Below are 18,541 nucleotides of genomic sequence, written 5' to 3' on the forward strand. Positions count from 1 at the left end.
TCGGACTAAGTAGCACTGCATTCAATTGATCTTTTTGGCCTACCGCGAGTTCACAGTTCGGGGCGAACTACTAGTTATTTAATATGCTTCTTGCTGGTTCTATTTTGGTTGGTTGGGTACAATGAACTGAACATTATTCAGTGTAGTATTTAAGAAAAACCAATGGAAACATGTTAAAAATTTATTTCAAAGCAAGCAATGTGTTGGCTGCTGTCATAATTTCGTAGAACTTGACGACGCTTCAGCTCACTCTTCTTCAGGCATCGCGTCGTTACATGTCGTCGAACTAAAAATAGACCATTTGTTATTTAAGTAAATTACTGATCAGAAGGTTTTTTCCGAAAATTGCCTCATAGAGTTCTCTATGTACCTAATATATTATTTATTATAACCACGGTAAAACTCTTCAAGTTAAGAAATACTGTTCTTTTAGGCATCATTACCTAAAGTAATGCCATTTTGTACAGTCAGGAAAACACAGTTCGTAAAAAAGTGGTCATATAAGTTCATAAAGCATCTCAACTATGTAATGAAATCTTGTTCCTTAATACTTTAGTTGATACTCTCGCTGCGCTGCTACTATTTGCATGATTCTGGTTTGTAGGTATTTTTTTGACCCAGTCATGTTTTCTAATCTGGGCTGTAACATGTTATGTATATATATAGAAAGTCAGTTTCACTCGAAAAACACGAGACTCAGACTTACCTACTACTAACACTCCTTAGCTCTAACGCAAACACCGTTCTTCCTGTAGAAGCCAGACTTGCAGCGACACTGAGGATGGCAGCAGTCTATTGGCGTGCAAGGTACTTTAGACCAGAGGTTCTTGCACTCATCGGTTCTTGGGCACGTTGGCGGGCACTTGACGAACTCTTCGTTGGGGCCGCAGTGGGGTCGAGCTAAACATCAACAATTACATATCAGTCTGTCTGTTCTCAAATTGTTTCTCGTGATGTACCTATACCTAAATGTAAACTATGTTGCCAAACAAAATATCATTTTAGTACAAAACAGGGAAAATTGATAAAATTAATTGTTTAAGGGTCCACTGAAAATCAGCGTGGATGCACTTATAATTAGCGCTCCGACACATGCTGAGTGGTATCCTCGTTGGGACAACCAATTGCATAACTACCTACGTCACATAACACGTTTAACATCTGTTAAATGTAAGATAGTGTTCTTTTAAATAAATTATTTTCATTTCATGTTAAGTATTCAAATTCATTAAAGTGTATTTTTTTTCTCAGTTCTTCCTAGTGGTAACAGAAGAGATACATGTAAGAATTCCAGCTGCTGCAGTGGTAACTTGGTGGTAACAGCTGGGACTAGCCCGGTACTTCACGCATAGCCAAAATGCATCAACTTGAACTTTTCTGTAGAGATTGTAGATATTTACGGCAACTGTCCGGTTTCACGCAAGTGTTGTTCGGTGCTCTGATGGTCCCCTTTGCGCAGAAGCAGCCGGGCACGCACTGCGCCGTGCACACCAGACACGTGTTCCCTCTGTTCTCGCACGATGGAGGACACGACGAACCGCATTCGCTGTACACCTTTCCCTTATCGCACTCTGCTGGGGCTGATAAAAAAAAGTTAAGTACTGGCCAGTCATATATATATATACGTACCTACCTACATAGCTCGCAACTTTGACTGATACCTACAATTACTGGTGGCCCAAAAATACGTTGTAATTTTAAAGAATTTTTACAAAATGGCATTAAAAATGAAAACTAGCTACTTAAATGAATAACTTAAAAACACGAATTATGGTAACATTGCATTTCTAACCGCAGCTGCACTACCGGTACTGAACGCGTCGCTGTCATTGTCAATTTCCATAGTAAAATTGACAGTAGTGCAGCTGTCGTTGGAAATGGAATGTTACCCTTATCTTCAAAATATCTGGCTTCAACTTTGATGTACAACGAACCTACACGTTTGTGAAAATAATCAACAATATGCAGCATTGAAAATTATTTGTCAACGTAAGTATTTTTGAGATCAAAATGATTTGTTAAGATTTAGTTAGTGGAAACCTATTCTTCCCTAATGCTGGCATTCGGCACATGAGTTAACCAGAAACCAAACTAACAATGTCATAAAAGGAAAACCGACCCATGCTGGCACAGGCGTTATGATTCGACAATCAGACGACTCCTAAATTATTACCTTCCTATTACGAAAAGTTATCCTGTAAACAAACTGAAATCTTAATATGTAATAGTACATTATTAAGTTCAACTTACAGCATTCATACTTGGGTACACAAGTACCATTGTCATGCCTCAGGTAGTCTGCTTTGCATACGCAACCAGATCCTTTACATACGAGGGCACACACTTTGCCATCGCTTTTGAATCTGTTCTTGCATGTCTTTTGACAGTCGTTGTAACAATCCGTCGAAACTTCGTTAGGCCCACATTGGGTAGGGTTCTCTAAGAAAGATACGTAATTAAAACAATTTATAAGTAAGTAGGTACTATTAACAAATAGTTAAGTATGTTATCTCGCCAAAAATAAGTAGGTAAATAATAAATAACGACATATCCATTATTCCGGTTATTTCATTAAGTACCTATATATATATACCATAAAAATGATAAGTTAATTAACTCAGAATTGCATGGCCGGCTCCCATTAAAGTGGAAATATGTGAAGAGCAAAACTGATTCATCGAAGTAGTGACATTTAAAAATGTTTCTTTAATTACAAAGTATGAGGAACACAACATTTTAACTAAGTAAGCAGATTTTTTTTTAATTAAGAGAAACACGAAAAAAATATGAAGACAGGTAAAATATTCTTATGAAAACGCACTTACCGCATTCTTTGGCGGTGACACATTTATTTTGATCATTTCTGAAGTATCCGGTCTTGCATCGACATTGAGGGTCACAGCAGTCTATAGGCGTGCATGGTATTTTAGACCATAAGTTCTCACATTTTTCGCCCCTAGGACATGTTGGAGGACAAGGGTCGAAATATTCGTTATCGCCTGTGCACGTACGCTTAGCTGAAAAAAAGCTAGAATGTAAGGTACTGTGATAATTAGTATTTTTAGAAGCGGCATAGGACATGCTACCATATTGCCTTGAAATTCAAAGAACCAGGCTACCTCAAATCTGATCTCAAACTTATCAGCCTAAGCCCATACTAGGTTTTGCCCAATTTTCTTTCAGAAGTTGTAGAGATCACACATTCTTACTAGTATTTTTAGAAGCTGCATAAGACGTGCTACCATATTGCCAACTAACGTTGAAATTCAAAGAACCAGGCTACCTCAAATCTAGGTCTCAAAAATATGAGCCTAAGCCCATACTAGGTTTTGCCCAATTTTCTTTAAGAAGTGGTAGAGATCACACATTCTTACTAGTATTTTAAGAAGCGGCATAAGACGTGCTATCACCTTGCCAAATAACATTGAAATTCAAAGAACCAGGCTACCTCAAATCTGATCTCAAAGTTATCAGCCTAAGCCCATACTAGGTTTAGCCCAATTTTCTTTCAGAAGTTGTAGAGATCACACATTCTTACTAGTATTTTTAGAAGCGTCTTAAGACATGCTACCACATTGCAAAATAACGTTGAAATTAAAAGAACCAGGCTACCTCAAATCTAGGTCCCAAAAATATGAGCCTAAGCCCATACTAGGTTTTGCCCAACTTTCTTTCAGAAGTTGTAGAGATCACACATTCTTACAAGTATTTTTAGAAGTGGCATAGGACATGCTACCATATTGCCAAGTAACGTTGAAATTCAAAGAACCAGGCTACCTCAAATCTAGGTCTCAATGTTATCAGCCTAAGCCCATACTAGGTTTTGCCTAATTTTCTTTCAGAAGTAGAGATCACACATTCTTACTAGTATTTTTAGAAGCGGCATAAAACGTGCTACCATATTGCCAACTAACGTTGAAATTCAAAGAGCCAGGCTACCTCAAATCTAGGTCTAAATGTTATCAGCCTAAGCCCATACTAAAGTTTGCTCAATTTCCTTTCAGAAGTTGTAGAGATCGCACATTCTTACTAATATTTTTAGAAGCGGCATAGGACATGCTATTTGGCAAGGTGATAGCACGTCTTATGCCGCTTCTTAAAATACTAGTAAGAATGTGTGATCTCTACAACTTCTTAAAGAAAATTGGGCAAAACCTAGTATGGGCTTAGGCTCATATTTTTGAGACCTAGATTTGAGGTAGCCTGGTTCTTTGAATTTCAACGTTACTTGGCAATATGGTAGCATGTCCTATGCCGCTTCTAAAAATACTAGTAAGAATGTGTGATCTCTACAACTTCTGAAAGAAAATTGGGCTAAACCTAGTATGGGCTTAGGCTGATAACTTTGAGACCTAGATTTGAGGTAGCCTGGTTCTTTGAATTTCAACGTTATTTGGCAAGGTGATAGCACGTCTTATGCCGCTTCTTAAAATACTAGTAAGAATGTGTGATCTCTACAACTTCTTAAAGAAAATTGGGCAAAACCTAGTATGGGCTTAGGCTCATATTTTTGAGACCTAGATTTGAGGTAGCCTGGTTCTTTGAATTTCAACGTTAGTTGGCAATATGGTAGCACGTCTTATGCCGCTTCTAAAAATACTAGTAAGAATGTGTGATCTCTACAACTTCTGAAAGAAAATTAGGCTAAACCTAGTATGGGCTTAGGCTGATAACTTTGAGACCTAGATTTGAGGTAGCCTGGTTCTTTGAAATTCAACGTTAGTTGGCAACGTGATAGCACGTCTTATGCCGGTTCTAAAAATACTAGTAACAATGTGTGATCTCTACAACTTCTGGTATAAATCTGAGCAAAACCTTAGTATGGGCTTAGGCTGATTTCTTTGAGTCCAAAATTATTCTTAGCCTGGTTCTTTCAATTTCAACCTGTGTTGGCATGGTAATATCTCGTGTAATGCTGCTTTGAATGTTATTAGTTAAAAAGTGTGATCTTTATGAATTCACACTAATAATTCATTTGTGAAGTTAGCAGCCTAAAATTAAATTTTACATTTCTTTAAATTTCAAGTGTTTTTGGTTTCTGATGGGTCAGTTTTGATAGATTTGTCATTTGTGTCACTTGTTATGTCCTTATTTTCCTTAAACAACATTGTTTTCGTTGTTTATTTTTAATTTTTAATAAGACGATTTAATTTGGTGGGGGTTATCATGGTCAGCTAACTTTGGGCTGCTAACTTCACACCGGTCAGAAAAGCCCCCAGAGAAGAAGATTTATATTTTTAGCAACCGTCTAAACCGTCACGGTTTTTCAAAAATTGCTGGCTAAACCCTGCGCCTTAATAACGAATGTATATCCTTGCCTATATCTAATCCGTAAGATTAAAATATTACATATAATTATCAAGAGTATGCTAAACGTATGTTGAGATGCAGGCGACGCAGTTCCACGCAACGCAGAGAAGAGCAGATTTTGTAAACGCGTACGCGTACGCACTACGCATACGCGTAGCCTAAGGCCCCATTCGCACGGCAGGTTTTTCAACGCGCGTTAAAAAGCGTTTAAATTACACAAATGGATAACCATGTATGTGTTCAAACGAGGAGATTGCAATTCTAATATACCTAAGTCAACGCTAGGATTTGAAGCTTTTTATATCTTAATTCTACAGCTGTAGGAAACAATATCTCTTAAAATAACAATACCTAACCTGAATGATTCACTACGTACGAAAGTATGAGTGAAAACTCTAAAAAGTTACTTCTTTACTTACGGCAGCATTTAGGATTGATACAGCAGCCGTCATCAGCGCGCACGAGGCCCTTTTTGCAGAAGCAACCCTCGACGCACTGTTCAGTGCAGGCTGTGCAATTGTCGCCTCTGTTCTGACAAGTCGGGGGGCACGCGGTACCGCACTTCGAGTAGGTTTCATCATCATTGCAGCGAGGTGGCGCTGTTGAAAATATAATCATAAATTATAGTATTGACTAACAAAGACACACACATACAAATTACAGCCAGTGTATAAGGGAGAAGTGGAAGTGGGAGTGGGAGTGGGGTAGACCTCAGCGGACTTTCTGTGATGTTCAGATTAGGGAAATCCTGAAGAAAGGCCAGGTCAAGAGCACCCTAAACCGGCGAGCGTATATGAAGAATGTTATGAAAGTGGAGGAAGCGAAAGAGGTATGTCAGGATCGTAGCAAGTGGAAATCCGTAGTCCAGAGACCACATGGATAGGCAGACCTACCCCCCCCCCCCCCCGGGAAATAGGCGTGATTATATGTATGTGTGTCCTAACTAAATGAAATATGAGTTTTTTTTTTATGTAATAGTCAGCAAACGAGCAGACGGCTCGCCTGATGGGAAGCGGTCATCGTCGCCCATGGACATAAGCAACACCACAGGAGCCACTTAAGCGTTGCCGACCCTTGAGAACCCTAAATACCCGTTTCTTGAAGAATCCCATGTCGTAGCGCAAAGGAAATACCTCAGGAGGCAAGTCATTCCACATTCTGCACGTTCTGGGAAGAAACGAGCGAGATGCCCGCTTATTCTTGGTGTGCCATGTATCTAAGAAGTGGGGATGAACTTTGCTCCTTTGGCGGGAGGTGCGGTGATAAAATCGAGACGATGGCACCAAATCAAAAAGTTCTTCCGAGCATTCCCCATTGTACAGACGGTAAAACATGCAAAGAGAGCCAACGTCTCTCCGAAGGCTAAGAAGTTCTAAGCGGCAGTAAGTTCGGGATCGCCGATAATACGAACTGCCCGCCGTTGGATGGAGTCAAGAGGAAGGAGCTGGTATTGTGGGGCGCCAGAGATGAGAACAGTACTCCATATGAGGTCGAACCTGCGCTTTATATAACAAAAGCCGGTGACTAGGTGTGAAGTACTGTTTGGCTCTGTTACGCACCCCAAGCTTTTTTGAGGCCAGTTTGGCTTTATGTTCCAAATGACTCCGAAACTGGACTTCGTTCGTAATGTCGACACCAAGTATCCCGATACTTTTAGCCATGGTAAGGGGAATGCCCTGAAACTTTGGCGCCGTCACAAATGGGGCTTTTTTAGCGGAAAACGCGCAGACTTGTGTCTTACTGGGGTTGAACTGGACGAGGTTACGTCTACCCCACTCGGAGACCTGTTCAAGGGACGTCTCGATCTCAGACACAAGTCGCATCCTACACTCCGACACCTGCTCAGGGGGGGCGTTTGCACGACCTGTATAACAGCTATCTCCAGTGCTGTCATCTGCATAGCAATAGTTGTGAGTAATGTTAGTAGTTTTTGCTCTCCAAAGAAAGTTAACTGAAATGACTGGTTAAGAAATTCTGTCTAAAAATCACGCGTGCTTCAATGTGTGTGATCATAACGTGCATATTTTTATTAAGAAAACTGAAGGGAAGAAAATTAAAAAAAAAAATTGAAAAAGCTTTAATCTAAGTCGGGACTAGTATTAGCCGATATAAATCGCAACCAGAATAGGTAGAAGGTTTATTTCATGTGAAGCGAGTTACTTTTTTTTTCTTCGGCAAATTTAGTCTTAAGAAGTGTTATGGCACTTATAGCGTTCGCTGTAGGTAAGTGACATTTATTCTATTTAATAAACAACATTCTTACAGCACTGGCTGATGGGAACACAAGTGCCATTGTCGTGCCTCAGGTAGCCTTCCTTACAAACGCAGCCGGTCTCGATGCAGGCCAGGTGGCACATTCTACCGTCGCTCCGAAACCTGGTCTTGCAGGTCATGAGGCAGCTGTTGTAACATTCAGACACCACTTCGTTCGGAGGGCATACTAAATTTTGAGCTATAAAAAGGGGAAAAATTATAGAATACTAGCTGTTGCCCGCGACTTCGTCCGCGTGGACTCTTATCTTGAACATTTTACATCTTGAGTACCTACCTATAATTTTCATCGATGCAAACTTTATAATACAAACTTTTAATATACATTTTACCAAGTTTGAAGTTCCTAGCTTGAAAGCTTGAAAAAAAAATGGTTTGATATTTATGCAAACTTGAAACTCCTTTTTCAGCACGTTAGGGGATGAATTTTCAAAAACGCTGACATTAGTTTTCTTGTAATTTAATTTTTAATACCTTTTTGCAAAGTTTCAAGTTCCTATATAGCTTAAAATAAAATATGCACCCCAAGACGAACTTTCATCCCCTTTTAACCTCCTTACGGGTTGAATTTCCAAAAACGTTGCAATTACTTTTTTTTTGTAATCACTGTAATCAGCTATTACGCCTTTCTAAGAAGTTTCAAAGTATTTGTAATGGATTCAAAGTTTCAAACCCTTTTTAACCCTGTTAGGGGATGAATTTTACAAAACGCTGAAATTAATTTTCCTCTCTTTTAATAATCCCCAAATACAAAGACTCAAGTCCCGCGTTCGAAACAATTTTTGATATCCATACAAATTTACAACCCCCTTTTCACCACCTTAGGGGATGAATTTTCAAAAACGCTGAAATTAGTTTTCTTGTATTTTAATTTAATACCTTTTTGCAAAGCTCCAATTTCCTAGTTTAAAAAAAAATTGCACCCCAAGACTAACTTTCATCCCCTTTTTAACCCCCTTAGGGGTTGAATTTCCAAAAACGTTGCAAGTACTTTTTTTTTGTAATCAGCTATTACGCCTTTCTAAGAAGTTTCAAAGCATTTGTAGTGGATTCAAACTTTCAACCCCTTTTTAACCCTGTTAGGTGATGAATTTTACAAAACGCTGAAATTACTTTTCCTGTCTTTTAATAATATCCCCAAATACAAAGATTCAAGTCCCGCGTTCGAAAAAATATTTGATATCCATACAAACTTTCAACCCCTTTTTCACTACCTTAGGGGATGAATTTTCAAAAACGCTGAAATTAGTTTTCTTGTATTTTAATATTATATCTTTTTACGAAGTTTCAAATTCCTAGCTTAAAATAAAACTTGAACCCCATACATACTTTCATCCCCATTTTAACCCCTTTAGGTGTTGAATTTCTCAAAATCGCTTCTTATCTCTTGTACACTTTATAAATGTAATCTGGTGTGCAAATTTCAACTTCCTTTCTTTTGTAGTTTCGGCTCTGCGTTGATGAATCAGTCAGTCAGTCAGTCAGTCAGGACACTTGCATTTATATATATATATAGAATAGATTTTACATATAAGCAGATTTACTTACAGTGATTTATTCGCGTCTCTATCCGCAACATACGTGGTAGGAGAACTACAAGCGAGGATACCTTACTCGTAATGTTGTGACAAAATGGAAACAATCATGGGCACGTCGTATCTTTTTTTATACCAGCGGTTGTCAACCTTTTTTAGTGACGTATAGGTAACCCTTTTGGAAAGCGAAATATGCCAACAAAGCCCCATAAAAACCTTTTTGGTTTTAATTTCTCACCATTTAACCGAGAACCAGACATAGAAGACTTGGTTGACCATACATCAACAGTGAAATAAATGTCAGCCAATATTTCCTTAAGATTAGCACGCACTCGGATTCATACAGAACATGACATTGTCAAGGCAAATTGAACACACACTGTACTTGTGGGTAAGGTGATATGTAAAGAGTGTAAGAGCCGATTTAGACGGCGTGCGAACTCGCATGCGATTTTAGTTACGTTGCGGACTGTCGGTTACGTCCAATTCAACCGACCGATCACAAACCGCAATCTAATGAAACTCGCATGCGAGTTTTCGCATCGTCTAAATGAGCCCTCAAGGTTTAAAAAAACTGTACATAAATAACGTAGTTTTGCCTTTGAGAGGATGTCGATACTTACGGCATTTCTTCTTTGGAATGCACAATCCATTAGAGTTTCTGACGTAGCCATCATCGCAGAAGCAGGCGCTGGTTGGCTTACAAGGACCCATTACTGGTTCCAAGTGGTAGTTTTTGCAAGTCAGATCGCACTTGATTGTATTTATTTCATAATGTTCGTTGGTGCCGCATACTGGTTCGGCTGGAAGAAATAAATCTAATAACTTGGTGAAGGTTTTCAAATCATAGTACTCGCAGTTTACTTCACAAGATGAAAGTGACAAAAACATTGCGTTTCTTAGCGCCACTTGCAACATTCCACTGTCCCGGAGTTAACCGGTTACCATGATTTCCAGTACAAACTAACATTGGATCACTGGATTAACGGTTTAACCGCTTAAGACGAAACAGGAGCTGAGTTTTAAATATTTTAAGTAAATATACCCGTCTCGCTAATGGAAGTGGCTCCTAAAACTAGTGCGATAAGGACAAGGCGAAAAATTCTGCGTAAAAATCTCAAAAATCAAGGTTTCGTACTCGACTGTCTCCTCCTCCAAAACTTAACCAAATTTGGAAATCTGGTTAAGTTCTGCGTCGGACCGTTTTGTTTTTTTTTTGGCTAATTTGGTTAGTGGGATGGTGCAGGTGGCGCTTAGCGTTCATTGTATCAAGATGATGAGTAAGTAGTACTCGGAAATTGGATTCTTACGTTGTGGGCACAGCTCGCTAGGTATACAGGGGTCCTTTTCCGTCCCGTTCCTCAAGTACTCGGGTATGCAGTCGCAGCCAGGCACGCATTTCGGGGCGCCCTCACAGTTGTAACTGGTGCGGATGGAGTCACACGTTTGAGGGGGACATGTATAACTACACGGGTTGTATACTTCGTATTTTTTGCATTTTATCGGTGGAGCTAAATAAATAAGAAAATATTCCACGTGTTAAACCAATAAGTAGTTATCTTTAAGTCTAATGAAGAATGCTTAATAATTATGTGACTCAATATCGTTTGACCGCACTGAGAATGGGATTCCAAAGTACCGTATACATAAACTGTTATACTGTTTCTTGCATATAACAGTTTCCATATCCAGTTGAAAAATACTATGTATGATGAGCTTATTCAACGTCAGTCATTTATAATTAACAATTGTCTATAACTCGGACAATATAACCATCTAGTTGTATAAAGAAATTACTTCAATCTCTACCTCTGCTTATTTGCTGAACCTACTTACAGAATTTCAGACCTAAGAGTAAACATGTTATCCCAGAAAAATGCAAAAGTAAATATGCCGAGGGAAAATATTTCTGTGTCAACAATCCCCTGGCAGAAATGTCAGGGCTTGGAGGCTACGATAAGTGGCTAAAGCTGTGTGTTTAGGACCACAGTGACCTATTGTCATAAAGTGCTTATGAGGCTAGAAAAATTTGGGTCGGAATAAATTTCATTTCAAATGGCTTTGTTCTGCGTTCGATGCGACTTATTCGCTCGATAAATTACGGGACCAGATTTACTAACCTGATTCATTCAGACTCGGAAGACTTTTTTTCCTACTATAATTTAGTTTTAGCCATGTGTAAAAGTCCCAGCTAAACTCTGATAGCAATTGCAAGGACAAAGTGTGGCATGTCATTATTAATGTCAAATTTCTACGAAGCAATGATGTTTATAATGACACTCCCTCACTTTTTTTGTTCAAAGTTAGCTTAGGCGGACTCTAATCTTGTTACCTAGTTTTTATGAAAGTACTGACCGAAAGATAAACGGCTTTAATTAATTTATCTTAATTATCTCGAGTCGTTCTTGTGTTATTATCGTTATATAGGTACCTACCTATAATTGCATATGAATGATTTATTTATAAGGCTTACGAATTATTTATTTATTTAAACATTTTGCACAAATTTACAAAAAAAAGAGTACAAATGGCAGACTGAAGGCCTTGAGGCATTCTCCAACCAACCTAACAAATTACATCTATAAACGTATATAAAACTATCCTAAATCACCTCAACCAAGTCAATATTCAAAATAAATTATTTGTCGTGAGCGAGCTCTGCCTTTATGTATAGTTAATTTTTAATTGCAAAAGCCGTTTTAAATTTTCATTTTTATACTTACAAGGACACTGTTTTAAGGGTATACACTTCCCTCCTTTTTTGGATAGCACGTAGCCTTTTTTGCAGACACATTCATTTTTTATTAGGGTTCCGTAGCCAAATGGCAAAAAAACGGAACCCTTATAGATTCGTCATGTCTGTCTGTCTGTCTGTCTGTCTGTCTGTCTGTCTGTCTGTCCGTCCGTATGTCACAGCCACTTTTTTCCGAAACTATAAGCACTATACTGTTGAAACTTGGTAAGTAAATGTATTCTGTGAACCGCATTAAGATTTTCATACAAAAATAGAAAAAAAATAAAAAAAATTTAGGGTTCCCCATACATAGAACTGAAACTCAAAAAAAATTTTTTAATCAAACCCATACGTGTGGGGTATCTATGGATAGGTCTTCAAAAATGATATTGAGGTTTCTAATATCATTTTCTTCTTAACTGAATAGTTTGCGCGAGAGACACTTCCAAAGTGGCAAAATGTGTGTCCCCCTCCCTGTAACTTCTAAACTAAGAGAATGATAAAACTAAAAAAAATATATGATGTACATTACCATGCAAACTTCCACCGAAAATTGGTTTGAACGAGATTTGGTAAGTAGTTTTTTTTTAATACGTCATAAACCGTAAACCGCAATTTTATTATGATACTTGCTGTTACGGAACCCTTCATGGGCGAGTCCGACTCGCACTTGGCCGCTTTTACAGATTTTTGAAATACAAGGCTTAGGATTAGGATTTGCACAAGTCGCCCGACATTCGGCTGGCAGCGCACACTTCACTCTCTCTCTGCATTTGAGTCACTGCATCGGTTATTAGTTGAAAAAAAAAACGTTAATGGTAAATGCCTACTGATACTACTGATATAAAAATCAAATTAAGAGTGTTAAACTGGAAGAGAAGAAGTTTCAGTTTATTTTGAAAACGTTATCTAGGCTGGATCGATAATAACACAAAAACATGGTATCTTAACATTGACGACAAAAGGCACGGTAAAAACGTATGGATAGTATTGTCGTATGGTAGCGATAGTATCGGCTGGCATAACAATCACTATGTGTCTCTTTGAACAGCGAGATATTAAAAAGTTACTCCACCACGCCCACCTAGGCCGATTACTTGCACTTTTATAAGCTGGGGGTATTTGTTTACTCGTGACCATCAGGAGTGCAGTTCTTCACTACCGCTCTCCAAACCCCCCTGTCTTGGGCCAGCAGTTATGTTTGATAGGAGGTATGTAAATGGGACAGTAAAGGATCACGTTAGACCGGGCCGTGTCCAAGCCGGGCGCTTCCGGGGTTTACTCTATGACATAACAGGTGATGCTTTCCATAGAAAACGATGCGCCGGAAGCTCCGGCTCGGCCACGGCCCGGTCTAACGGGATCCTTTACTGCCCCATTTACATACCTCCTTCGTAGAATGTGACGGCCACGAAGACTGTTAATAATATATTTTTTTGGTTACAGGTATTCTCTATAAACGTTAACTAACACAACATTCGACTTACGACAATCCGACTCCAAAATACACGTGTAATCCGAACTGCTCTTTCTCTTATACCCCTTTTTGCATGAGCAGCCGCTGGGGCACGGGTGCGGCGGGCTGCAGGCGATGATTCCTTTACTTTCGCCTACTGGGCAGTTGTTGGTGGGACAGTTGACGACGCACGGTACAAACGTTGCGTTTTTCCCACAAGGGTTGCCATCTGAATTAAAAAAAAATGTCATATATGGAATAAATTAATATTGAGAAAATAAAATAATTACTCATTCCGAAACTTCAGGAGACTCTTCTATTCTGGTGCCTTCGATAGGTAGATTTAATAGGCAGGTAAGTTTTTTATATACTTCGATGGCAAAAGCATATCAACATTGCTCAGTAGTAAAATATATAGTAATTTAACATACGTTTTCGGTACACTGAAATACGAAAGCTAGTGTTTTGTCATATTTGAGACACTACTTCTTAGTGGAAATAAGAGCAGCCATGGTGTTCTATATATTGTTTTTGAAGGCCATTAAAATACCAATTTTATAATTAGATGACACCCGTGTAATAATTTGTATATATATTACAATCTATTTTGAATTTTTATAGAATAACTAAGAGTTCCAAGTTAAAAGAACAGCACTTTCTCAGGAGGCTGAAAGACAAAATAATAATTACCTGGACATTGATCAGGTTTAATACACTTGTCTTTGTCATTGAGGAGGTAACCTGGCTTGCATTCGCAGCCCACCGGCGGGGCGTACCTCTTGCACCAAGGGTCAGCGTTGGGAACGCTGCAAGTCGAAGGGCAAGGGATCGGGTTGGCCTTTATAACAGCGTTCCAGTCTCCGTTGCAGGGTTTATCTTCTAAATTATAAAACAAAAGTTCAGTAAAGAAGTAACTGAGGAGAGAGAGATTTGTATTGTAATGGTAGGTATAGTTTTTGGCACCTACTTGGACACTGATCTACGGGTATGCACTTGCCACCCTTCTTTGACAAAACGTAGCCTTTTTTGCAGACACATTCATTTTTTATACAGATTTGTGAAATGCAAGGCTTGGGATTCGGATTTGCACAAGTCGCCCGGCATTCGGCTGGCGGCGCACACTTCACTCTCTCTGCATTTGGGTCACTGCATTTGTTATTAGCTGAAAAAAAAACGTTAATGGAAAATATAAGCCTACTGATAGTACTGATATAAAAATCAAATTAAGAGTGTTAATCCTGAAGAGAAGAAAAAGTTTAAGTTTTTGAAAACGTTATCTAGCTGGATCGATAATAACACAAAAACAGCGTATCTTAACATTGACGTTAAAAGGCACGGTAGTAAAAAACGTATGGATAGTACAGTCGTATGGTAGCGGTAGTATCGGCTGGCATAATGGCTCCTCTACACGATGGGCCAACGCCGGCCACTCCAAGGGATGCATTTATACGTTAGAGGGAGCAAGGGATATTGCTATCTCATTCTACCGCATGGCTGCGTCCCTTGGAGTGGCCGGTGCTGGCCCATCGTGTATAGGAGCCATAAGCTTGGGGTATTTGTTTAAAAAATATTCCAAATAGTTTAGTTATGTTTGATACTACAAACAATCTCCTGGAATCTATGAAGTTACTATCGATATTTAAAATTATTTTTTCTATTTCAGTATGAACGTTATTGTTAAAGGATGACTCACGTTAGACCGGGCCGTGTCCGGGCCGGAGCTTCCGGGGTTTACTTTTCTATGACGTATTATGACAACGTGATGCTTTCCATAGAAAACGATGCGCCGGAAGCTCCGGCTCGGACACGGCCCGGTCTAACGTGATCCTTTACTGTCCCATTTACATACCTCCTTCGTAGAATGTGACGGCCACGAAGACAGTTAATAATATATTTTTTTGGTTACAGGCATTCTCTATAAACGTTAACTAACACAACATTCGACTTACGACAATCCGACTCCAAAATACACGTGTAATCCGAACTGCTCTTTCTCTTATACCCCTTTTTGCATGAGCAGCCGCTGGGGCACGGGTGCGGCGGCCTGCAGGCGATGATTCCTTTACTTTCGCCTACTGGGCAGTTGTTGGTGGGACAGTTGACGACGCACGGTACAAACGTTGCGTTTTTCCCACAAGGGTTGCCATCTGAATTAAAAAAAAATGTCATATATGGAATAAATTAATATTGAGAAAATAAAATAATTACTCATTCCGAAACTTCAGGAGACTCTTCTATTTTGGTACCTTTGATAGGTATATTTAATAGGTAGGTAAGTATTTAATAAATAGTATTTATAATACTTCGATGGCAAAAGCAATGTTGATACCTACTACTACTTAGTAGTAAAATATATAGTAATTTAACATACGTTTTCGGTCAGTTCGGTACACTAAAATACGAAAGGTGTTTTGTCATGTTTCAGACTACTACTTAGTGGAAATGAGAGTAGCCAAGGTGTTCTATATATTTTTAGAAAGCCGTAAGAATGCCAAGTTTATAATTTGTAGATGATTCGGCTTAACCTCTTGAGACCCCGCGTACAATTTTGTATACATATTACAATCTGTTTTGGAACTTTTATAGAATAACTAAGAGTTTTTCCGGTTCTCAGGATAATAATTACCTGGACATTGATCAGGTTTAATACACTTGTCTTTATCATTGAGGAGGTAGCCTGGCTTGCATTCGCAGCCCACCGGCGGGGCGTACCTCTTGCACCCAGGGCTAGCGTTGGGAACGCTGCAAGTCGACGGGCAAGGGATCGGGTTGACCTTTATGACGGCATTCCAGTCTCCGTTGCAGGGTTTATCTTCTAAATTATAAAACAAAGGTTTAGTAACTAAGTAACTGAAGGGATGTAGAGAGAGATTTGTATTGTAATGGTAGGTGAGTGTTTCTTTTATTTCTGCCGTTTTTATTATTGTGACCTTTTCGCCACTTTTGTGTTATTTGTTATTTCTAGTCAGGATCGCGAGCCCTTTTCCGCCATACAAAGTATATGGGGAAATGGTAAAACAATAAGAAAAAAACTCACATTTTTTTATCCCATCAGGATCGAAAGAGCTCTTTATTCTGAGTAGAAATAACACAAAAGTGGCAAAAAGGTCACAATTTTGAAAAATGGCAAAAAATAAAAGAAACGCTCGGGTATAGTGTTTGGCACCTACTTGGACACTTATCTACGGGTATGCACTTTCCACCCTTCTTCGACAAAACGTAGCCTTTTTTGCAGACACATTGATTAATCACGCAAATCTCTTTGCAAGGCGATGGATTGGGCGTGGCGCAGGTCGACCGGCAGGAGGGGTCAGGTGCGCATTGCACCCTCTCCGCGTTGGGGTCTTCACAGGGCTTGTTTTGGGCTGGAATTATGTTTAGTTTGTAAATTGTAACTAACCAGGGAAATAATTAGGTAGTAAAAGGCGGTGACACTTGGAAAAAGAATTTATTCGTGTTTAAAAATATTAATTGTAAAATATAGACCAAATGGAGTGCAACAGCTTAATTAGGCGGACAATTGAGTGACTGACTTGAATTAATTACTAGGAAAGTATAAATGAAAGAGCTAATAATAATATCATTATAAAATAATAATATTATTTCTATAAAATAAATACTCACGGCAATCTTTTGCTGGAATGCATTTATCTTTGGTAAAACCGTCGCTTATAGTGCTATTCCTTAAATATCCCTTTTTACAGACGCACTGCGGCTGGCAGTTCAAGAGCAATGTATTGCACGTGGTAGGTTGGTTGTTAACGTCTGCACAGCTTTCTGCTAGACATTCGGGACAGGGATTCCAAATTTCATGAGGGCGAGTACAATTAACCCGAGCTGAAAAAAGGATTACCTTTGTTCACCGAGGAATGTCATCTTGCTCGAATCTGGAGTAGCCCAACTTATTGGAATTACGAGAAACCACCACAAAACTACATGCAATTGCCCTTTAAGTTCTTAATATTACAGTAAATAATTGTTCGTAATGCATTTTTTACGTAAGTGGTATAAAGAAAGCTGAAGAAAATTACTAAACTTACGGCAGGTCGCAGCCAATATACATCTGTCGTCATTGATGCTTTTTCTTTTATAGTTAATTTTGCAAGCACAGCCGCTTGGACAGGGGTCAGGTTGTTCGCAAGGAGTAGTCACCGGCTTATCATCGACTGGACAATACCCATTTTTGCAACGGACGTTGCAGGGCACAAATGTTGAATTTGGTCCGCAAGGATTTCCACCTAAAGAAATAATTTATTAGTCGCAGAGTGTAATTAATTTATAGAAACATAAAGGGACATAAAATTCATCTCTAACAGGCCAGTAGTTGAAATTAAATACCTGGACATTCTTCCGGCTTGATACATTTGCCATCGTAAGTGGCTTTAATTAAGCCATCTTTGCATTTACAGGCTACAGGCGGTACGGCTCTCCTGCACAAATAACTGGCGTTGGGAGAGTCGCAGGTCGACGGGCAAGGTGGCGGATTGGCTATTATCACGGCATTGCTGTCTCCGTTGCAAGGTACATTTTCTATAAAACAACATTTAAAAAATATAAAAACACAGATATCTATATATCCAAAAGATAAACTCTAGCCTGAGGGCAATCGCACGCTCTAAACGTGTATCCCAATCACCATACATTGGTTAAAACAAATAAATGTACCTAATAACGGTCGCCGTAAAGCATCGAGCGACACATTCGGGGCGTGTTTCTAGGTTTAGTCGTAATATAAGGTGTGAATTTTTTTATTAAAAATAATGAAACGCTTTAAATATTACTTGGACACTGATCCACGGGTATACATTTTCCACCCTTCTTTGACAGAACAAAGCCTTTTTTACAGACACAACCGTCAACTGCACAGCTTAGTATGCATGGAGATGGGTTAGGTGTTGCGCACGTAGATCGGCATGAGGGTGCCGGTGCGCATTCTACCCTCTCTGCATTGGGGTCATCGCAGGGTTTCGGTTGGTTCGCTGCAAAATATTGTAAGTTTGTGTTTACCTTGTACAGGAATAATATTAAAAGACAAAAATGCTATAGTCAGACCTCTAGACTATAGATGTAGAGGTCTATAGATGCTATAGAGATGCTAGAGTGCTAACTGTGCACCGATTTTGACGTTAACGTTATATTTTCATAGAAGTTTATGGAGACGCTTTCAAACTTTTTTATTGCAAAGTCTGTGCAGAGTTAGCTTGGCCTAACTCTTATCAAATTTTATAGGTAATA

At 39.0% G+C, this 18,541-nt stretch overlaps 1 protein-coding gene across 1 annotated transcript in view; it reads right to left on the reverse strand.

Moving 5' to 3' along the window:
- Positions 1–18,541, reverse strand: part of LOC134672681 (zonadhesin-like) — a 70,796-nt gene that overhangs the window by 25,634 nt on the left and 26,621 nt on the right. Inside the window, exons 24-35 of the mRNA XM_063530637.1 lie at positions 17,347–17,544; positions 16,931–17,143; positions 16,477–16,671; positions 15,933–16,121; positions 15,256–15,453; positions 14,274–14,468; positions 13,997–14,185; positions 13,338–13,535; positions 10,427–10,627; positions 9,740–9,919; positions 7,574–7,762; positions 5,730–5,909 (exon numbers count right to left, since the gene is read on the reverse strand). Coding sequence (XP_063386707.1) covers positions 5,730–5,909; positions 7,574–7,762; positions 9,740–9,919; positions 10,427–10,627; positions 13,338–13,535; positions 13,997–14,185; positions 14,274–14,468; positions 15,256–15,453; positions 15,933–16,121; positions 16,477–16,671; positions 16,931–17,143; positions 17,347–17,544 — 2,325 coding nt within the window. The remainder of the gene's footprint in view (positions 1–5,729; positions 5,910–7,573; positions 7,763–9,739; positions 9,920–10,426; positions 10,628–13,337; positions 13,536–13,996; positions 14,186–14,273; positions 14,469–15,255; positions 15,454–15,932; positions 16,122–16,476; positions 16,672–16,930; positions 17,144–17,346; positions 17,545–18,541) is intronic.

Source organism: Cydia fagiglandana, chromosome 2 (genome assembly GCF_963556715.1).
Source record: "Cydia fagiglandana chromosome 2, ilCydFagi1.1, whole genome shotgun sequence".
Classification (NCBI taxonomy): Eukaryota; Metazoa; Arthropoda; class Insecta; order Lepidoptera; family Tortricidae; genus Cydia; species Cydia fagiglandana.